The 23,959-nt window shown below is 41.5% G+C and overlaps 1 protein-coding gene across 1 annotated transcript; it reads right to left on the bottom strand.

The window, feature by feature from the left end:
- Window positions 1–370: 370 nt before the first annotated feature.
- Window positions 371–23,427, bottom strand: LOC139479914 (proteoglycan 4-like). The gene is made up of 18 exons (XM_071262830.1): window positions 23,121–23,427; window positions 20,338–20,501; window positions 20,002–20,226; window positions 18,048–18,156; window positions 17,134–17,392; window positions 16,152–16,249; window positions 14,313–15,282; window positions 13,071–13,141; window positions 12,717–12,920; window positions 12,255–12,416; window positions 11,149–11,309; window positions 10,365–10,463; window positions 8,742–8,943; window positions 7,253–7,538; window positions 6,030–6,268; window positions 5,693–5,851; window positions 4,934–5,031; window positions 371–3,020 (listed from the first exon to the last, which is right to left on the bottom strand). The coding sequence occupies exons 1-18, from the start codon at window positions 23,353–23,355 to the stop codon at window positions 2,940–2,942; spliced, it is 3,822 nt and encodes a 1,273-aa protein (XP_071118931.1). The 5' UTR covers window positions 23,356–23,427; the 3' UTR covers window positions 371–2,939.
- Window positions 23,428–23,959: the final 532 nt, after the last annotated feature.

Genomic DNA, 23,959 nt, shown 5'->3' with positions numbered 1-23,959 from the left:
TAACGTTGCGTCTAAGATTATTGCACTTGTGCGTGCTTGTACAAGTCCAGACTAATGCCGATTTTATGGTGCTAGCACACTGAGATGCCATGTCACAGTATAACATGAATACCCCTCTCAGACACAGTATACTGACCAGTCCTTGTTTTAGCCCCTTAATGTCGAGCGCCAGACAGGGTAACAACAAGTACCATTCTTTATCTGTTTTTGGTATGACACGGCCTGAGATCGAATCCCTGACCTTCCGTGCCCCCACTAGACCATGGATGCGGTCACCGTGGCACGTGACATGACCTCCAGAGTGCCTGGTCTCAGCACAAACAACAAAGAGATCCTCCAAGACTTAGCATATTTATTTGATATTCTCTGTACACGTTAAATATTCAACCTGTCCTGTACGTATAAAAAAACAAATGGATTTAATGTTAGGTTTGAATCTCATGAGTAACAAGTACCAGTAGCTATCAAATAAATACACAGGATTAAAGAAATAAGTTCGGATAACACAACAGGTTAACTGGAGGATTGATGATGATAATGATGATGATCACTTATTGTAGCCCTTGAATCCACTGTTTTCCTCAATATTACACCCTTCTTGAAAGTAGGCAGAAAAGAGACTGACGGGCTTAAAAATCAACACAAGGCCACAATTACTTGCAGCCTCAGAAAGTAACACAAACACCTTACTATCAACAAAGGAAGTTGTGAGAATCATTAACAAGCCTTGCTGAACATTAGACATGCACTAAGCCTTATGTTATATTATTGGTTCAGTGGAATGTCATTCAGGAGGTAAAATCTGGGCGTCTTTGATATACGTTCTTCTACACGCCACTAGCCCACAGACAAGCAGACTACCATTATGGGCTGACCTTTAGGATCATGGTCATCAAAACTCAAGTCTGGTGACCCCTGTCACGATATGGCTGGAATATTGTTAAATCTATCATAACACTCTCACACGCATCCAGGCTTGACAGTGCATGTTGAAAGTGCAAGTTCATTTGAAAGCCTTTTGACAGCTGTATGTGAGATTTGAAAAGAAGATAGGACAGAGTCAGAGAAACAAAGGAGAAACAGAAATAATAGTGAGTGAGTGAGTGAGTTTGGTTTAACGCCGCTTTTAACAGTATTCCAGTTATATCAGGGCGTGTCAGCTTAGAGTGGGAGGAAAGCCTGAAGTGATGCAGGTCTCAGACGTTTACCACGAGCATGGGTATGGTGCTGACAAACCTAGAAACATAATAATAATAGTGAATGATATGCATGTTAGTATTGTTACATTGGGCTTACTAAGATTGACAATGGAAAAGTTGATAGATCAATACAGTGTGTATCTTAACACAATCTAAACACAAATGACATGACAAATTACCATGACGATCCCGCCCATCACAAACAATGAAATTAAGGCATTCGTCCGCGAATCAAAATCATCTTTCTGCTGCAATAAACCTCTTACTTCGTTCTGAGCCACTCCAAAAGTGCCCAATATTAATCCAAGTCACGAAGTATAGTAATTCCTTGGATACAAGCTGATTGCATCTGTCCAATACTGGAGTTTAACTCTTGACACAGGCCCAGTCATAAAACGCTCCTGCGCTCTAATTGGTGGTTCTTCAACATATATTCATATACATGTACGCATTTCATTGTTTTTATTTGTTCCACCAGTAGCGAGCTGTGAGTGTTCTATACACAAGTGGTCAATTACTTTATATATACAGACTAATACTTACAGTGGCAAAGGTTCCTATGCACAAAGAGATCTTAGCGCTATGACATTCTTTACTCAGATACCTACACACAGACCAGAACAGCTGAAGCTTTTAAGATCATTTGTGAATTAGGCCCATAGTTCTATCCCTTAAAGCGTTGTTAGCACCACGACTGTTGTCCATGTGGGTGTTATAGATTGTCTTAGCGCTAAGATCGTTTTGTGAACTGGGCCAAGGGTCCTGTCCCACAAAGTGACATTAGCACTATGACTGTCTTCCATGTGGGAGTTATAGATTGTCTTAGCGCTAAGATCGTTTTGTGAATTGGGCCAAGGGTCCTGTCCCACAAAGTGACATTAGCACTATGACTGTCTTCCATGTGGGAGTTATAGATTGTCTTAGCGCTAAGATCGTTTTGTGAACTGGGCCAAGGGTCCTGTCCCACAAAGTGACATTAGCACTATGACTGTCTTCCATGTGGGAGTTATAGATTGTCTTAGCGCTAAGATCGTTTTGTGAACTGGGCCAAGGGTCCTGTCCCACAAAGTGACATTAGCACTATGACTGTCTTCCATGTGGGAGTTATAGATTGTCTTGTCCTGTCCCCCAAAGTGACATTAGCACCACGACTGTTGTCCATGTTGGTGTTATAGATTGTCTTAGCGCTAAGATTGTTTTGTGAACTGGGCCAAGGGTCCTGTCCCCCAAAGTGACATTAGCACCACGACTGTTGTCCATGTGGGAATTATAGATTGTCTTAGCGCTTAGATAACAATGTGGATCTGGGCCCAGATCAGATTACAATCTCCAAACATTCTTTGCCAACCTCTGATAAAGAGGTTACAGACATCCCAAACATCTTACAATGTTCCTAGTTCATGGAAAGTCAACTATACTTAATGATAATCTTCAATAATTCCTAATCTATCAGCACTTCCAACTCAAATTAAGGCTATGACTTCACCAAGCCATTTTGGCACCAAATATAAACACAACTGCTGTCTCAGAGATACACACACTACGTCCTACCTGACTATGTATAAAATATCACCAATAATGTTCCAGTGTTCTTGACAACTAAAACCCAGTGCTCTCCACAATCTAAAATACTGGCTTCTAAAATCTCTGTACATCACAGTGGATCGAGCCACCATTGATTCATCCTATACTGTGAACAGATCAGTGAGGTGTGGTTGCGTAGACAAACGGTAAACAGATTCAGGGCGTGAACACCATCAGGTTATCTCCACTAACGGCTACACTGTCTTGACAGGCTGGGGTGAAAAGAAGACTCGGCCGCTGAAACAAGAGGCGTGAAGAGTTAGATTTTGGGGAGTGCGGGGATTTGTCTATTTCCCTGGGGAAATATCAGTTTGGAGGTCCAAGACCGATGACAGTGGTGGCATGATTTGCCTGAATTTACCAAGAATTTTATGGATGTCATTGCAGTGTTTGCGATAAAGAAGGGATCCTTGTCATTACCCTAATGTCAAAAGACAAGTTTCGGGGTTCCTGGATTCGAATACTGTAGCAGCAAACCTTGTACCTTGGTCTCATTAAAATCATGTCTTATTTCTCTGTACTTCTAAACAAAGACGTCCTATTACAAGTCACCACTTTGAAAAGTATTCCAGTTATATGCATCTTTACAAGGCAAAGGCGTTAACTATAAAAGTCCAGTTTCCATCTTTGCTGAACTAGGCTGGAATTCTGGAGTTACATTTTGGCTGGTCTAATGAGTCTATGCATAGTCCAATCAAAATCACTTAATGAACAAGACATCCATTAATAAACATGGATTTCAATGTGCAGATTTCGGTCGACTGCAGGATTTGCAAAGCATATGTACCACAAAGAGGGCGTTGATAGATATTCTACCATGAATTTGGAATTTACTCGATTCTGATTGGTCAATCAGAGGCTATTAAATCCCAATAAACCCCCTCTGATTGAAACAGCTGGTTTGACGGCCTCATCACCGCGGAAGCTAATATTCATAGAATAGTACTTTTTAAAGTCATTGTCGGTAGGCATATTTATATAATTATATCTACAATTACAGGTTACAAAATGCACAGATGCGGTTACTACAATATTCAAAGGATGTGTGGCAATACATTTCGTGCAGAAAACACGATAGAAATCTACAAAGGGAATGTTTTTATGTTTTGGAGACAACAGAGAGCTTGGAATTTTGGCGCGTTTCTATATACGACTGTGACATCATATATTTTGCGTCACAATGAGCGACATGACGTCATAATGGTGACGCGAGATGTATTGCGAAAGCCTTGCAAAGCATGCTTTGTTTTCTTTAGGGATGCCCACCTCATGTTAGCTTACCAAGTTGCCGTGCTTATATGCTTTCAATGCCTGTCATATGTTCGACTGAAGTATTAGGGTGTAAACAAACTGCTTGAATATATACAGCACCATATTTTGTTCGGTGATTCTGTAATTCAGATCGATAACCCACTCAAAACACTGCACTCAACCCATGCCGCTTCACTCAGTATATTTGCTAACACCTAAGATTTTGCGTTATATTAGAATGGCGATAAACATACTGTGTTTTTAATGTAGAGCTAGGTTACCTGTAGATTTAACCGCTCTAAATTGAATTTGGAACCAAACGCACAGTGTGATCTCCTAATTTGCAAATCTTTTCATGTTTTTAATCAAGGTGCTCAATTGATTGGATGTACGTTGCAGGATAAGACCTTTTTTATAACAACATAGATCTTGATCATTGGACAGATCGCCTTGACTGTGTGCGGCCACTTTGTTTGAAGCATATGCAAGTGATATAAGAGATGGAATCTTATTGGTCAATAGGAGGGACATAGAAGGGACATAACTCGTAACAGCCACTGGTGGTGCTATGAGAAAACCTGGAAATTCGAGCCTAGTTCGGCAAGGGTGGAAACTAGACTTTTGCAGTCAATTAACGCCCTTGCCTCGGGAAGATGAGTTAAATTATGGCATGTCAATTGAATGTGGGAGGAAAGCCCAAAATAATGAAGGTTTCAGATATTAACCACCCTAGTGAAACCCACGAGCACGGGTACGGTGCTAACAAATCAAGAAACATAATCGGGCGAATCGGGATTCGCACCCACAATCATAGGTTTCTGGTATGTCCAAGGGACACAACTCTTCACAGCGAAGTTTTAGGTGACTGGGTCACCGTGCTGCATGAAGAGTGAACGTACCGGTCTCCCTCGTTGTGTTGGGGTCGTGTCGACTGAAGGCTCTGTCTCCTTAGGGGGTGTAAACAGGTAGTCACCATGGCTCCCACGTGGCTTGGGCACTGGAAATACAAGGTCATTGATGCAGTCATCAGGAAATAACTCTTCAATATTCTAATTACACTATGTATTTCATTCATAAACTTTGACCAAACTTGGGCAATGAATTGAATATCATATCAAATGATATAACCTATAAGGGTTGAATCATCAGGAATAACTTTCCGATATTTGACCATGTGCATTTTTAATGATTCTCAATGTTGATTGGTCAGTTGGGGCCATCATACTTCACTGTGCTTCATTGCTGATCAAAAGATGATATGATGTCATCCATTGTTAATGATGTCAGAAATCAATTATGTGACGTCATCTGAGCAACAGGCTGCCTGATGACATTCACCATTCATTCACTCCAGACAGTCAGATAATCCGTAGTTCCTCGTAGCTCATTCTCTAATTCTACCACATTGGAGAAAACCTAATTCAATATTCAATCAAGGTTGGAGGCGATAAAGGCCCATCATTTAAACAGACATTAATTAGATTTTTCACACTCATCATCTGACGTTAACATCTACGAACATAACTACAGACAATGTCCAGACAAATTCTAATATCAATTAAGCCCCAAGAAACTGCAGTAGTCTCATAAAGAAAGTCACAACTTAAAAAAAACAGGTTCGTCTCCTAAATAAGAATCACATTGTGACTCCCACTCACCTAATGCATCTCGGTTGTATGGGGTGGAGGGCAGTTTGCCATGTGAGACCGGGGAACTGCCAGGAGACATTGCAAACTGGACACTACGCCGTGATCGTCGCCGCTGAGTGGATGGCAACTTCTTGAGCACAGATCTTTTACCTTCTCTTTGAGTTGATCCTGAGAACACAAGATCCCACAGGCTTATGCACAACATCTTGTTTAAAACTTCCTGCGTTTACTACAACTTATCAAACTAATGACGTAAATGTCAACAGTCAAAATGCAAATTATACAGCCTTTGAGATTCCTGCTAGTCAACTCTGGAAATAGCATGTAAACAACAAGCAGGACTCACCTTCTGAAGGCTGGAAAAACTTGGAGAAGGATGAATCGTGATTGTCAGTGTCGTGATGCTGAGTGGTGGTCTCCTGCAGGAACATGGACAGGTCGGACGTGTTGTGGGCATCTCCCTCGCCCTCACTCTCACCCGACGGCTGCAGGAAGCGAGGGTCAAGGCCAGGGGTCTCCGCAGATCCTGTCGGTTGGTCACTGACGGGGGTTAGCGACAGGGACTTCCTCAGTCGTATGCTTCTCCTGTAACAAAAAATGTAGGTGAACTTTGCATCAGGGAACTATCCCCAGAATAAATCATTATTGAAGCAATTTAGAGAGCATAACATAGAATATCCAGGGCTATTTCCATCTCAGAATATTAGATCTTTCCTTGAGTAACAAGAAATTCTGCACTGATTGTGACACAGTATAGACTTGATGTAGAATGATTCATGTCATTAGAGCAACAACAATTTCCTTCCGTGAGGCAGTGTCTGATATAACTGCCTGCCCGCCTGCTCGCGGCTGGTAACTTTTCTGTTGCAGCAGCACTGCATGAAATTTTCCTGCACCTGCCCGACTGTCTGTCAGATAATTTTAAGACTACATTTGTATTCAGTTTTACTATAGCTCCTTGTAGATTGTCAAGTAACTGTTTGCATTATTTCAACTGAATCAGAACGCCTCTGTGGTCTAGGGGTAGAGCGTCCGACGGAGAGCGGAAGGTCCGGGGTTACATCCCTGGCCGCATCATACCAAAAGATGTTAAAAGTTGGTACTTGTTGTTACCCTGTTTGGCACTCGACATTAAGGGGCTAAAACAAGGACTGGTCGGCTCGGAGTCAGTATACTGTGTCTGAGTGGGGTATTCATGTTAAACTACGACATGGTATCTCAGTGTGCTAGCACTATAAATTGGCATCAGTCCAGACTAATACAAGCAGCCACACACACACACACACACGTGCATGCACGTCGCTATATAAGTGCAATAATCTTGGACGCGACATTAAACCCCATTTCACCTCACCTGAATCATGACGTGTTTTTTCTCTTAGCTTTTTTCAATATTTATAATGCCACCTGCCTGACTGTCTTCTTAGGTTTTAAAATTATTTCAAACACTGCCGTGATGAGATGCTTGTAAATAATTTGATAAAAAATGACAAAAACTGTATCTTGTCATTATAGGTTCAAAATTGTTACTTTTATGCCAAATTCATAATGATTAGCATCTCTGTTTACCGTTTAGGTGTGACATTAGTATCAGCTGGCACCGGGGAGGCTGCATGGGGTGGGGTGAACACGCCCGTCGGGGACAGAGGGACACCAGGGTCTCCCTTTACTAGCGGGGTGGCCAGGCTGCGTCTGAGCTTAGGTTTCGGGGTGATGTCACACAGCAGGGGGCTGGGGACCGCTGGCACGTAGCTCTTCCTCCGCGGAGTCTTGGTGATGAGGCTGGAGGCTACATCACTACTTGTCGGTTTGGATAGTGAGTCCACTGGAGACGTTTCTTTGGCCGGAGAGCCAGCTGAAGAAATCACAAACATGAAGTAGCATTAACATTAGCACTATTGAGTGAGTCAGTGAGTCAGTGATTGAGTGAGAGAGTTGAGTTTAATGCTGCTTTGAACAGTATTCCAGTAATTTCACAGCACGTCAGCTTCATGTTTGAGGAAAGCCTGAAGTGGTAAGACGGACACTCATGACACCCATGGAAAGGAAAATAGGGGCGACCCAGGACTTGAAGCCACAGTCACAGGTTTCTGATGTGACAAGGAATACAACTCTGTCTTGTGGCACCTTAGGCGACAGGGCCACTCGTGCCCTCTTGCATTATGGAGAAAGTCCCTCCCTACCCCCCTTCCCTCTCCCTCCCTTCTTACACACACACACCTCCCTTCCACCCACCCTGAATCCAATATTGCATATTGAGCAGAAATAGCCGAGCAGTGGCCATGAATTGTCTCTTTAATATAGCTAATGTGGTGGCCATATTGAAAATGGGATTCAAACCTCTTTAACACATTCAAATGTCATTATTGGCGTGAACAAGCACATGACATATCAGCTTCCTTGGTTCAGTGGTTTCTGAGAAGATTCTTACGACAATTGTTTGTTGTTGTTTTTCAAAAATGGCAGCCATATTTGATTCTGATCAAGGTGACAAACTTGGTACAACACAACTAGAGGTTGCCCAGGAAGGTTTTTGAGAAGATTTTCTTATTTTTCTGGTGTTCAATCAAAGATGCCTGAATGGCGTCTATGTTGAATTCCAATCTTGATGCCTTGACTAAATTTGTATCCTCTTATAGTCTGAAATAACCACAAAATTTCAGCTTAATCCATAAAGTCAATCTGAAGAAGAAGTAAAAAATGTAACAAGTTTATCGGTGCCAACAACGCTGAATGACTTGCAACAACAAAAACTCACGAGCTCACATGATCTTTCAAATTTACCCGTGAAGATCTGGGGTAGAATAGGTCTTCAGCAACCCATGTTTGTTGTAAAAGGCGACTATGCTTGTTGTAAGAGGCAACTAACGGGTGGTCAGACTCCCTGACTTGGCTGATGCATGTCATCGTATCCCAATTGTGTGGATCGATGCTCATGATGTCAATGACAATAACGGGATTGTCTGGTCTGGTTACAGACCGCTGTCATATAGCTGGAATATTGCTTAGTGCAGCGTTAAACAACAAACAAACAAAGAACCTTTCAGATCTACCTTACCTTCACAGTGTTTGGCTGGGCTTTTGACTGGACTTGTGACGGTGAAGAAGCCGAAGTCAATCACCTTCACAGCCTCTGCCGGTGCAGCAGCCTCAGCTGGCGACGTCGCCTCCACCTCCTTCTGCTTCTTCATCTGAGCCCGGAAGGCAGCAAACTTGGACGGGCCACCTGCCTTGGGTCTGGATGGAGCAGCCGATTTTTTCTGAGGGAATAACCAATGCTCTGATTTAGCCAAATTCCAAAGTATTGGATGTGAAATGACAGGCATTAGTTTTTCATTCCTGCCTCACATGGTATTCTGCAACACAGCACTGGACACTTAACCACAGACATAACAATTGTTGCCAAATTCAAAGCCTTTTCCCAAATCAAGCGGTCTTTTCAAAGCAGATTCATATCAAGTACAGTTGAACCTTGCTTATCTAGACACTAGCATTTTCTTAAATATTGTCCGAATAAACAAGTTTCCAGATATCTAAATAACATGTTAAATGTGCCAACACTTGGTCACCGTTTTTATTGTATGTTAATTAATAGGGTTATCTCAAAGTTCACCTCATTGTCAATTGACAATGACTGCCCAACTAATGATCGAGACATGTAACTAATTATCACAGTGGTCAAATGATACCCATCCCTTTTGTTTGTTTGTTGTTTAACGCCACACTTAGCAATATTCCAGCTATATGATGGTGGCCTGTTTTTAAGTTTGGACCAGACATCATGTGCATCTACGCAATTGGGATACAATGACATACATCAACCAGGTCAGTGTGCCTGACCACCCGATCCCGTTGTCGCCTCTTACGCGAGCATAATCGCTTTTTACAGTAAGCATGGGTGGCTGAAGATCTATTCTAACCTGCATCTTAACGGGGCCCAAAATCTTTGATGTTGGTGGCCGGATGATGAATTGTAAAACAAACATCATCACCCCTGGCAGCTATTCTGATAGGACGACTGCCTTTGCTTCCGGAAGTTCCGGAATGAGTTTGAAGCTCATGTTCAAATATATTTATATGTTATACCATACACAAGGGAAGGAAGTATTAGTGATTGAGAACATTTGGTATATTCTTACACAAATCCCACAACTTGTTTAAAGGTAACGTTTGAATAAGATTTGTGATGTACCGGGAGCAGATTAAAGAAAGGAGGAGTTTTTTGAGACAATGTTGTTGTTGTCCACTACTGCTCATTGTCTCAACATATTGATAATCCCTCATAGCAGGGGAGTGGACCAGTCCATTCATTAATTAGGTGTGAGCAGCATGGCCCAATAAATTAGTGAGCTAATTTTAACTGCTTTTTGAGAGGTCTGCATTTTGGAGGTCTACGTTATGGGAGGGAACCTTCAGTAAGGGGGACACAATTGTGTGTATTTTCTTACAGTTTGGTAATTGAAATTCACGAATTTCCAGGGTAAAGAAGCATGTTATCTAGTACTTATCTCATTCACGTAAATATTATCTGGTGAAGTTCCCGGATATACATGGTTGGGATAAGCGGGGTTCCACTGTACATGCAAGACCTTATCAAAGCCAGACTGTCAAAATTAAAGGCCATTTGAAGCTTGTGAGAAACATTGGATTAACTTCTTGTATGCATCACCTCAACCCTTACCTTGAGAACCTTCTTCACCGGCACCACACGTTTAACTTCCTGCCAGTTATTGGCTTGTAGAGTTTTCAAGTCAACAAATTTCTTATCCACATCCTCGACCTGTCAAAATATGAAATGTTTGGTATGAAGAAGCTCGGTCTATGCCCATGAGCATTTCCTCAACATGATAGTGCAATATAGGACAGGTGCGATTTCATGTATGTTCAAAACCAATGGACATATACATGGTTTTAATATTTCACTAAGCAGTGACTGTCCTGGGACAAGTATGTTACTGTCATTTTGGTATAAGGTACAGTCCATCAACACATTTTATTTGTTATAAGATAGCTAATCTCACCACACAAGACCATTTTAATCTTAGTCTTGTCAATGGGAAATTGCACCCTGAAGCATATTTGTCCTGTCTTGTCAAGTAACTTGTTCAACTAATCCAGTGACTTGACAAAACAGATACTTGAAAATGCAATATCACGTCAGAGAACACCAGAAATAGGCTTCACACCTTGTACACATGAAGGGACTCAGACCTGGGTCTTCGGCTCGACAAGCGAAAGCTTTAACCACTGGATGCCCTACCGTCCCTTTAGTCAAGAGACAAATTCTTTTCTCATACTGGTTCAAGACATCCAGCATGTCTAGCATATCATTTTTTTTCTTTGCAAAACCTAAGGCAAATAATTATTTCCTTTAATACCTGGATTACTTTTTTTTTTTAGAAATACCAGGTCCCAGTGAAAATCAAATGGTCTGTATGTCAAGGGGGTGATTTGTATTGTGATACCTGGAAGTAGATCATGTCCCAGAAGCCCTGCAGATCGGTGCATGTGGTCTCCTTCTCCCCAGTCTTGAACTCGCAGTTGTCCACGAGGCCCCTGAACTGCTTGAAGCGCTGGTTTATCAGCAGCTGGGCCTGGCCCACTGTGGTCCGGATCTGACCCTCAACTGCAGCAACAGTATAAAGTCATCTCACTGCCAGTACTTGAAGGGTTAACCATGCATCGGGACAAAAATGGTAGGGCAGATTTTAGGGGTGTAATACCAAAGTTGCTTCACAATTTGTTACTCTTATGGCATAGAACGAAGAGGTTGGGGTGAGGATGGAGTTTGGGTGGGGATGGGGTTGGGGGGAGTTTGGATGAGGTGGGGATGGGGTTGGGTGGAGTTTGGATGAGGTGCAGCAGGGTGTGAGGTGTGGCAGAGGGTGTGAGGTGTGTGAGATGAGGTAGCAATGTGAAGTTAGTGAAGTTTGGATGAGGTGTGGTGGGGTGGGGTGGGGTTTGGATAAGGTGTGGCGGGGTGTGGGGTGTGTGAGATGAGGTAGCAATGTGAAGTTAGTGAAGTTTGGATGAGGTGTGGTGGGGTGGGGTGGGGTGGGGTTTGGATGAGGTGGGGATGGGGAGGGGTGAAGTTTGAGTGAGGTTTGGCAGGGTGTGAGCTGTGTGAGGTGTGTGAGGTGTGTGAGGTTAGATAGCAAATATTCCAGCCATATCACAGAGGTAATACACCACAAACGGGCTTCACACATTGTCCCCATGTAGGGACTTGAACCCGGTCTTCAGCTTGACGAGTGACCAGACTACCCCCCACCCCTTCTATAGGAAAAGAGAACTGATACACACACACACAAAATTATGAGAAGCATCTTAAAGTCAATTTTAGAATCTTTAGTACCAGTTAAGATAGATTGACTTACAGATTTCAACTTTATATTCTTTCAATGCTACGTGTCGGCACAGATACTTGTACCTAAGCACTTGCTTCATCAAGGTACCAGCATCTGTACCAAAATATCCCACTGAAAGATTCAAAAAGTTTAAATCTCTTCCTTGGTTGGCATGGTTACATGTGCAAAATTCTTTCATTTCTAAGAGAGGTTTATAAGCTCACCATCTTCAGCAATGTTGGCTGCCTCTTCCTCCTTTGTTTTATTCCACAGCATGATTTGCTCATTGAGCCGGGCAGTCTCCGACACGAGCAGGTTGCGGAAGTAGAGAACATCATGCTCTCCTCCATCCTTGCCTGCCTCGTTGGCAACAACTGCTGCTTTGGCTGGGTTTCAAAAAATCAATTTCAATTTTACAGTTGTAAATAGAACAGGATGTACCACAGTTTTCTCATGTCAATATTCAGACCCACATCTACGGCAAATTTGTGCAAGAAATCCCAAACTGGGAAGAAAATAACCCGCATTAAGTAATAGTGTATTGTACCCCAAGGATATATTTAAGTTTTGGAATGGTGATTAGTATTGTATCAGCTATTCTCTTTTTAGTTTACTCTAACAACAAACATGGGACTTTTTCATAGCAACTGAGACACACTCCCAACGATTTATATCTTGGAATTTACCTGGGCTCTTTGTTCCCTCAGTGGTGCTAGTCGTCTCTGATGTAGGCGCCACAGCCTCAGGTTCCTTTGTGGCGCCAGTCTGTGAGTCGGCACCTGTAGACGCTGGTTCTTCAGTCTCCATAGCACAAATGGTCGATGGACAGTCTTCCATCGGGGGCACGTCCAGGACATCGTCAAAGTTGAGGGGCTGGGTCAGACAGTCTTCTGTAAGAGAGACGAGGATCAGGATTACAGTGAGGATGCTGGTAGGTGTTTATAATCGCTGCTCACATTAAAAAAGTTATGCAGCAAATAGGCTGAAAGTCAAACGTCTGAAGGAAAACAGTAAGGAAACAATGTCAAAAGCAGGTGTACCTGAAAGTCTGGGTGCCTTTGGGGTACGTCGTCTCATCTCTATCATTGGACTTGTGGATAAGATTTTCACCCTGCAAGAGACACATGTAACCCATAGTTTAAATACTGTAAATCTGGAAGGTTTGTGCCATGATATCGCGAGTTGCTTACAAAAACCTTAACTGGAAAGTTTTATGCCATGAAATTATCGCGATTTGCTTACAAAAACCATTACTGGAAAGTGTTGTGGCATGAAATTATCGCGAGTTGCTTACAAAAGCCTTAACTGGAAAGTTTTGTGACACCCTGTTGAGAAATACAAAAAGCACAACTACTTTGGCTCATGTTTATTGTTTATGAATAGGAAGCTGTGTGATGAAATGTAACTCAGTGTCAGTGGGTTTTTATGTATACATGTTGACAAGAAATGTCATAGCTTTCTAAGGCTGGCACATGTCTGGACTATTCAGTGTTGAGTGAGCAGCTTGATGATCTGTGGCTGTGAATGAACTTCCCTAATTAGACTATTGACACTGAGTGACAAGTGTAATTAAGGAAACAGGATGTGAGTGATCATTTATTTAATAATGCACTGGCTGTCTTCACAATGTGTGTAAAATGTGAGTAAAACAAATATGCTTCCTCACATTTTTTGTTTGTTGTTGGTCTACAAATATAACTGCACCATGAAAACATTGCAAGTGTGTGTCCCTCGCTGTTTTTGCAGTACTTTGAGTTTGCTGTAATGACAATCTGACTGATCTTGCTGGGTAGGTTGAAGGCAAGATTTCTAAACAACATAGTTAGAGGTGTAACGATATGGTGGGGTGGCGATACTCTGGGTGCAACGCGTACATTTTATTTATTTTATAAAGTTGATATTGTTTCTTAATGGAGGTGAATCTCAACATGAATCATACATTCCTAAATTTCAGAGATCTAAGATAGGATATTGTTGGCAGAAACATATAGGCTAGAAGGCACTGAATGTTATGCTGTAATGCTTTTTATAGCTAACCAGGAAAGTCTAGAGAATCTGTGTAAGCTGGTTGTTGAGCAGCTCTGCTATTAACGTGAGGTAACATATGTATCGCGATACAGGGTTTGTAAATATTGTATCGTATCGTGGGCCTTGTCTCTCGATACAATACTATATCACAACACCACCAAACATAATAGTAAGACACACTTCTCAGCAACATATCAAGATGTTCTACGTTTACCCAGCAGTGTTCTGAACAAAAGTATGTTGTTATCACTGACCACTCCTCTGGACTCTTTGCCTCGCTAGGAGTGGCCGATGCTTCCGTCCTCCTCCTCTTCCTCCCACTCTTTTGGGCAGATATGGGCACCCCCGGCTCACGAAAACATCCTGCATCCGAGAAGGAACACCGCCGCGTTCTCACAGGGCTAGATTTGGATGTCTCCTGGACCTCTTCTTTGGATGGTTGTGACTCAGACTTCACAGAGGGAGTCGATTCCTCAGGATTTGTCGAGTCAGGGGGAGCGGACTTATTTGCATCACTTACGGCTGGAATGAAAACATCATCTGAGTCTGTAACTTTCTCTTCTTCAATCGCATCCATGGATGATCCCTGCTCTGGAATTTTCTCCAAGAGGGAAGAGTCCGATGAATTTCTCTTGCTTCTCCTTGTACCCCTTGGAGTTTTCGTCTTTTGTGGAGTAGTCTTTTTTGGAGTCTTTCTCTTTTGTGGAGTTCCTGTCTTCTCACAAGCATCACCAGACTCCACAGCAGAATCAGAATCAGACACATTCCTCACAGACCTTCTCCTAGTTACTTTCACTGGCGTCCGACTCTCATCATTGGTCACCTTGCTGTCAGTGTCTGCAGCCACATCCTTGTCCTGAGTATGGACCGACAACCGTCTAGACTTGCGTGGTGAAGCCACCTCTGCTGCCAAGGTATCAGACATCTTCTCAGCATCGCTATCAGCGGCATCACTCCTGACTGACGTCCGCCTTGACCGTCGCGGTGTGGTTGGTGGTGGTGGTGGTGGTACTGTAGTTGATGCCTCAGCCTCCTCCATCTGGACTGATTTCTCCTGTTGAGTGCTCTCTGCTACAGGAGTCATCCGCACTGCAGTCACATCTCGGTTTCCATCATTATCCGAGTCTGTACTTGAACTCTGAGAGGATCGACCCCTCGTCTGTCTTCGAGGTGTCCTCCTCACTGCGGTGGTACTGCCTTCATCGGATTCACTAGCAGATGAAGCTAGAAAACAAAATAGCAATAATCATTTTCATGGGGTGACAAGTGTGCCACAGGTTGCTGATAAAGCTGTTTAGTTGAGCCCTATAACTGTGCCAATATGAACAAAATAACAATTACATTTCGGCAGCATGTAATTCCACACCTGCCAGTATGCTCATCATGCTCATGGGGCTACGACATTATTAACCAGGTCATTGTATCGGTGCGCACTCATATTTCATTCTCAGCTCCCTGGGAAGTATACAACCCAAGCTGCCTGGAAAGTCACATTACTATAGTCACATTACCACCTCATCCTACCAGTTACGGGGGCATGGGTGGCCCAGTTGTCTAAGGCACCGCAATTCGCTGTGCAAAGTTGTGTCCCTTGGAAATGCCAGAAACCTATAATTGTAGGTTCGAACCCCAGTTCGCCCCGAATATGTTTCTAGGTTTGTCAGCACCATACCCATGGACCTGGGTTTCACCGAAGTGGTAAATGTCTGAGAACCGCATAACTTCGGGCTTTCCATGCACATTAAACTGACACACCGCGATATAATTGGAATACTGTTAAAAGCGGCGTTAAACCCAACTCACTCACTCCTACCAGGTACACATTAACTGGGCGAACAGAGGCATATTTCCAACAAAATCACTTGCCTAATGAACCTCCGCCTGTTACCTGGGATTCAGGACCAAGGCCAAGAGACACTCAGGAGTCCAGATGGTGAATACAGTAACCCATCCACCTACCCTCCGTAGTTTTCTTAACTTTGCCTGATTTGTTAATCTGGACCACATGCCACCGAACATTGTGTAGTGTACAGATATCAGGTACCACAGTGTCTGCAATGTTGTGTCTCCTGACGAGGGCACGAGACACTCACCTGAGTGCACCACCAGTGTCTTCTGTTGTGTCTGTACGTCATCAGCATCTTGGTTGCATGCTGCATCCTCTTCCTTACTGGACTTGGGGGTTGAGCATCTGCACACGCAACAACACACGATACAGAGCACGCGCACTCAAAAGTCATTCCATTGATAGTGATTTATCTAGGATTCCAAACTAAGTACCCTTGGCAGGCAAACTGAGAAAAACTCTTCATTATTGGTTTAAAATTTGGATCTTTGTTACCATGGTTACAGTTCACATTTTCTCAAATCATAAGGTATTTTTTTATGAGGTAAAACTAAGCACTGAAGCCTTTTGGATCCCCTTTTTTGGTTCCTGTACTGAGTCAAATGCATGTCACCTCTCATGTTCCCGAGGCAAGGGAGTTCACTGAAGTTCAGTTCAGTTTCCACCCTTGCTGAACTAGGCTGGAATTCAATCTCATTAAATTAGATCGTAGTTCTTGCTACCAATAATATCAACAAAGATCTGAGGACATCCCACTAAGGGTCACATCAGAATGACCTGTCATCCCACCAATCAGAGCGTTGCTTACCAGATCAGGAAAGTGACAGTCGTGTGTTTTCTCTAATTATGCAACCTCGAAAAATTCAACACAGGGTTTTCCAAACAGTAAACAGGGTTTAGACTGAATCCATAAACTCTAGGACATCTATTAGACATTCCAGAATGTTCTTTTGCACAGATTTCAAATTCTTAATCAGGAATTGGTCAAAACGGAGTCAAAGGCTGATATTCTTCCATTTAACATGGAAATCCCCATCCATAAATAATAGCCTTAAGCTTTTGAGCATATGACATCAGCAAAAATTCTTGGAAATGGAACATGAAGCATTCCATGTGCTGCCAGCCGTGGACTCCCAAAGTTATAACCGACAGTCTATTGGACTCAAAAACAGAAAGACCCAGGTAAATCCTGATCTAGTTCAGAATGATGAAGTTGAGGGATGCCTGACCTGCCTGAAGGTGGTTCCAGGAAGAAGGATGTCGACGTCAAGTCTCGGCGGGGGTCAAGGAAGCTGTTTGCACTTGCAGGACTCAGAGGTTTGAAGGAGAAAGATTTCACATTCTCTGGAGCCTCAAAAGCAAAATCTGTTGGAGCAAAAGACTCTCCCCGGTCCGTGGACACCTTGGCTAAGTCTATGGTGTACTGGGGAGACAGCTTCCTGCCGCGAGTCGTCCGCGTCGGGGGAGCATCCGATGTTGTTACTTTTTCTGTAGTGAAATTACAACATATGAGGGAAAATAACAATCTTTTACTGGGATACAAAACTCTCTGAAAGAAAAGCTGAGAACATCTCCAAAGGAGGTCGCATAAGGTGAACTTCGTATCAGCTATTCAGCCTTGAGGCTTCTACATTCTGAATATGAGCAATCAGTAAGTAAGTAAATTATTTTAGTAAGTATATCATCTTGTATCAAGGCAGAAAAAGTTTTTGAAGTGTATCATATTGTCGTATGAAACCGTTTCACGTCTGCATGGATCTCACCCGTACACAGGGCATACATCATTTTGACCGAAGTAACTTTGTGAAAACAAAACACATTTTGTAGTTGGAATTGAAAATTGGAAATGTTAATATAAATTGAACATTCATATCCTATCTCACACTATGCACATATATTTTCAGCTTCCAAAACAAAAACATTCACCCAAACACACCCAAGCATCTCTATGGTTACGACCACACATACTCTTGATGCCCACAGTTTTTGTTTAAAAAGCAGGAAACAGGGTCCAAGCACGTTTCCACATGGGATCGAAGAAGAAATGAGATATGCAAAAATGTGAGATTGGATAAATTTTAAAATTGTACATTTTCAAGAGACCAGCCTGACTGGTTGCAACAAACTGACAGACTAAACTCACTCTGACTACTGGCAAATGTTGGTCTATTGACAACAGATGCTTTGGGTGAGCCCTTCAGTTTGGCCGACGATCTTGTCTGGCGGGCAGTACGCACAAGAGGGGCTGGAGCCTGAAATATTACACAGAAATAAGATAGCTAGCTACACAATAAATCTCAAAGAATAATGAAGAACGAAGAGTGGTTTATTTCATGATAAAACATTGTTCTATCATTACGTCACTTCTTGTGACTTGAACATATGTCATCTTGATGACGTCATTATTTTTTAGAGGGAATCTAGTAAGTTGTTCCCCATAGATGTGGCTGGGCTACGCAGATAAATGCGATAGCGGAACGATGACATCCAACAGTGGGAGAGATATGGTAATCGGTTTGGGGAAAAAAGGTACAGATGATCAACGTGAGGATTGTGGGAATATGTGGGAAGTACTAAACTTAACCCACTTGTTCTTAAAATGGACAAGAGTAGACCTATGCATAATTCATGAAGGATGCAAAGCGATTTTGATGTGTGTGCAGTGTCCAACCCAGAATTGAAAATCAAGGGGGGGGACTTGTCCCCCCATCATGTAGAAAATAGGAGGAATTTTGAAAAAGTAGGGGGAATAATTGCTTTCTCCAAAAATGTCTTATTTTGTATTATGTACTGGAACATCATCATCAGGGGTAGAAACTAACATATTTAGTCCACTAGTCCTTATAATGATAACAAATAGCAAAACCCTTAAAAATGGCAAATTTCTACTAGTCCTTATGATACCTTAACTACCTGGCAGTTTGGCAAGGACTACAGGACTAGAGCCAATTTCCAACTCTGATCATATAAAAGTGTAACAGATCAGAATAAAGAACTGAAATGAATAACAATGCTTTGTGCTTTTTCTATTTTGATTAAAAAGGTCTGTAATTCTTTTGTTTTTGCGCGACATGGTCACTATTCAAAAGATCGTCTGCTATGACAGTCGGCAATTCATATTGTGTGATTTCAGAAACGAAACTAAAACGAACCAAAATGCTCAAAAATATTTTCAGAACTAATCAAGATAGAATATTTATTGTCTTTAAACATCTTGTCAAAGGTTTTTGATTACTAAACAACAAAATACAACATAATTTCGATCAAAATTTGATACGTTTTCTACAAAAGTAAATCAAATTTTGTTTCCTATGCCAATCCTGTCGATAATTTATTCAGCAGCCCAAGGGGCTTCACTCGTGTTCGAACTTCCGGTTGTTATGGATCAGTCTTCGACAGTTGTTTACAATGTTTGCTGTGAACTGTCTTTCTTCGTTAATTGATTAAAGATTTAGTGAGTATTGAATCTAAAGGTAGGGATCAACAGCTGATAAAGTAACTGTAAGTGACTGAAAAGAAATTACTGTACGCGACAGATCGCGCTTTGATTTTTTTATGAGGGGCGATTTGATTTTTTTAGCCTGAATCGCGAAGCCCGGTTTGGACACTGGTGTGATGAGCATCTTTGGTTAAACAGAGTGTTTATCTTGATTGAGTGGGCAGATTTTGTGGGACATCGCACATATCAACTGCTGGTTTGTCTGGTTATCTACAGAACTCTGTGACAAAGCAGGAATATTGCTTACAGAACTGAAATTTCCTAATCAAACACAGAAAAATACTCCAGGGTTATAGCTTGATCTACAAAACTAGGGTTCCTGGGGACCCCGGGGACCCCCAATAACCAATTTCAAGGGTTTTTACAGGAAATATGCGGATCCTGCAAAGTAATGAAATGGCGTACCGTACTGCAAGATTTGATGGACCTTTACAGGACAGAGATTTTACAGGACTATATATTTCTTTTCAATAATTTGATACAATGAATATTACTTGTGCGTCCCTCGGAATGCACCATGTTCTTTTCATGTGTCCATTCTCGACATTTGTGCATACTGTACGCGCATTTCTGCTTTGTGTGAAACACTGATACTCACTGGTGCAGCTGGTTTGGACTTGGTTTGCTTATTGGAAGTAGTTTTATTCTTCTGAGTAGCATCGTTGTTTGACCTTGTTGTGCGTCTAGTGACTGGAGCTGCTGCTTGTTTAGCAGGTGGGGCAGAAGTAGCAGCCTCAGTCCTTGAACTAGTATTGCTTGAGCTCTTCGACCTTAGCGTTGTTGATGTGTCTTTTGATTTTATGCTTGTCGTCTTGGAACTCGTCTGAAACACAAAAAGTTCAAATGATAATAAATTTAAAATCATGTTACCATGGTAACCTGTGTTTTAGTTACAAGTTCAACATGAATGATGCTTTGTTTTAATTCTGCCTACCTTATCTTTGCTGAACAAATTACTGTCTGTGCGCCTTATATTCGAAGAGACCTTGAATTGGCCTTTTTTGGCTTTATCTTGAGCTTCCTGTTTCTTTTTCTGCTCCTTGTCCAATTTCCACTGAATTAAACGTTGCTTTAGTAAATCTGCTTTGCTTTTCTTATCTGAAAAGAAGAAGCCAAGGTGATAATGATTAATAGGGTTTTGTATTGGCAAAAGTACTTGTTGCAATATATTGCAAGTCAGGTGTCTGTATTGAGATACTATGGGAGCTAGGTGGTGGTAAAGTGAAATGAAGTTTAATATTGTGCTCAAGATTATTGCACTTATTAGTGGTGGGACGATGGCCGATGCATCGCGATTTTTTACTTCTCGATACAAGTATCAATCATATTTCATAGTGCCAACTGTAAATTGTCAGTGTGCCAGGTATTTGGCCATCCTGTCTATGAAAGAGATGGCTTATTGATCACAGATAAGAGCACATGCAAGTATCGTGATACATATCAGATCGCGAGTAAGGTATCGTGATACGTATCAGATCTCACAGTTGGTGCGATGTGAGTGTATGTGTGATTGCTTGTTGATTTTTATAGTGCAAGCCCACTGAGATACTATGCCGCAGTTTACGTGCACAGCACCAGGCGGGGTAACAACAAGTATCATCTATCTGTTTTTTAAAAAGATGTGGTTGGGGTTTGAACCCATGAACATCCACTCTTTGGGCAGACACTGTCCGTTGGACCACAGGAGGTACATTGGGAGCTAAAGTGTTTGACACCGGTTGTACATGCAGTCCCTATTTTCTGCATATTTCCTGACAGCTCAGGGAACAGGCTCACACACAGGGTACATCACAAAATATATCCTCAAAATCAGTTGACAACTACTAATGTCAAATCAAGACCTATCCAAAGTCCAGTGTGTGTCCTAATAGAAGACATTTTCTCTGACCACAGTAAACCTAAATATTTTCAGTATAATTCATCCCAGTGTTTTTCACATACAATGTGTAGGATATTCGATACACATAAGTTAACCTAATAATCTTGTGGAAAAGCCTTTGCTGCAAAGAAGTATATACGGTATTTTGTAGGGCTGGGACAATACACCATCTGCGATCCGATATGTATCATGATACCCTGCTCATGAGTGGATACGTAGAATGATACTTTCATGTGCTCTTATCTGTGGTACGTAAGTCATCTTTCTCATAGACAGGATGGTCAAATATCTGGCACACTAACGATTTATAGTTTGCAGTGTCAAGTATAGTGAAATGGATGAAATATTTACATTTTCCCTGCTCATGTTCACTAGTAATTAGTGTATTTATTAAAGAATACATTTAAGGTAATAATCAATACTGTTTACTTAGTGTGCAACTGTCATCGATACTTGTATCGAGAAGTAAATAATTGTGATCCACCGATGCATCATCCCACTAGTAGTATTTAGGGTGTATGCTTAAAATATACAAACAGGGTAGTTTGGTACGTTTTTGATATATTAAGTATCGTTTACTGTATAATTATGTAAGTAAAGGATGAGTGATGGAAATACAAAGAATAAAACTATACATGTACTTTGAGAAGGAGAATGATTAGCAGATATAGTGCTCCATATATAAGGAAATTCATTTCACCTGCACCAGGTGCAGGTAGACATGAAAATCAAGTTGCATCAAACAAAACCAAGTTGCACCCTGGTCCCATAAACTTGTCAAAGTTGAAACACCGGTGTCACATAGTAATAGGAACATGTGCACATAATCTTGAAATATCCAGGGTTCAAAGATCTATTTTATGTGGACAAGTACGTGTCAGTCAGACACAATCTATTTAGTTTTTGACATGCGCTTGGTGCATGGGACAAAAACATTAGGTTGCATTTTTCAATAGGTTGCACTGGTGCATGTTTTAGATAGCTAAACTTAGCCTGAATGACATGAGGACATTTTCATTTCTTTATCTCATTTTGACAGTGCATTCTGTATATCATTACCAAATTTGAAAACAAAAAACTGTTGACAGTTGATCAGTCAATGTCATAGAAAATGAATGTAATGAAGTCTGTGAACCAATGTAAAACCCTGTGTGCCAATACTTTCGATGGTATAAATGCAGCCCTGGACTTTGCAGGAGACAAATGGCATGGGACAATATCAAAATGTTCTCCATTTTTGCTGAGACATTTTTCTGCATCTCTTGCTGAGTTTTGGCCTACCAAATTTAAAAAAATATTTATACAGGTGGACATTTTGGATGACAGTAGGCCATGTCCTAGGAAATGAACTGATCTGAAACCCTGAAATGCCAATAACAAATCTGTCACAACCATACATCATTACATGTACAATAGACATTGACCTGTATTTAATAAAATAAAATTATGGGAGTCATGGATATGCATTTTGCCGATACCAGTTCTACGAAACTAACCTTCGTACTCGTAACTAACATCATAACCAAGACGACTGTCACTGTCAGATATCACATTTACAACTTACATAAATACATGCACATCCCGATCGATAACAAATGATTCATAGACAAAGAGTACATGATTCCCTGGGGAGTGGGGGCTGTTGTACCGTTGTACCCATGTTCGTGTACAAGCTCTACTGATACAGTTAGCATAGTCCTTGGACAGTTTAGGCATTTTCGCTATTGGGTCTTCGACGTTTGGGACGTTTTGAACGCACGATCATCGAAACAATGACACTGACAGGGAAGTAACTGAGGACGCGGCAATCCTGGACACTTTTGATCTGTTCTACCCACCATTTGTAGGCTTGACCGGAGTTTTGTTTTCATATGATTTTGAAACATTCGTGACGTTTGGGTCTTGTTCTTGCAGCGGTGACAAATTGTCAAGATCTATTTTCCTTCGTTTGCCAACTTCTTCGAAGCGGAGATTTTTCCATTCAACTGATCTTCTATGAAGACGCGCCTTCCTTTTATCCAATACGTCAGGCTTCAATTTATACGCGTCGGCGTACTGTGATGATGATGCCATGTTTGTTTATAAAAATACTCTAATTTTCTTATCCCTATCGCGGTTCATCGGTCTTCAAACTCCCGCTTTCAAATCCAATCGATAACAAAGTGTTGATTGGTTAGAATTTATTTCCGGTAAAGGGAGATAATGCTAATGCTCAAGAACCATCCGCTAAAAATGTTTTTGTTGCGATTGTGATCTTTCGGGTCATGTCTCTCCGCGATACATAGTACAAAGTATTTAAACAGGAAATCATCTCACTTTGTATATATTCTTTTCAGGGTGGAATGTTCAAAATAAAATGTAATAGGTTGTGTAGGACTTGGAATGGAAGACGGTCAATATCAATTTATTATTATGCTAAAAAATAGCCTAAATATTTGCAAATTGGAAGTTAAATTTCAAGATATTTATATGATAATGGTTAGAAAATGCGTTTTTCAGTAACATAACACAGTGTTACCAAACTATAAGAATGTATTTCACGTGCGCTTTCCGACTTTATGCGTATTTCGCACACAGCATATCAATCACAAACCACACACTCTTTATCAATGATAAACAAGGGGATCCAAGTTCAAAGTCAGAAAGAATGTAAGTAGAAGAACTGGAAGACAATGCG

Source organism: Haliotis cracherodii, unplaced genomic scaffold (genome assembly GCF_022045235.1).
Source record: "Haliotis cracherodii isolate W230 unplaced genomic scaffold, xgHalCrac1.p SCAF_4, whole genome shotgun sequence".
NCBI classification, from domain to species: Eukaryota; Metazoa; Mollusca; class Gastropoda; order Lepetellida; family Haliotidae; genus Haliotis; species Haliotis cracherodii.
The sequence above is the reverse complement of the archived record's forward strand: the minus strand, read 5'-3'. Positions and strand labels throughout refer to the sequence as shown.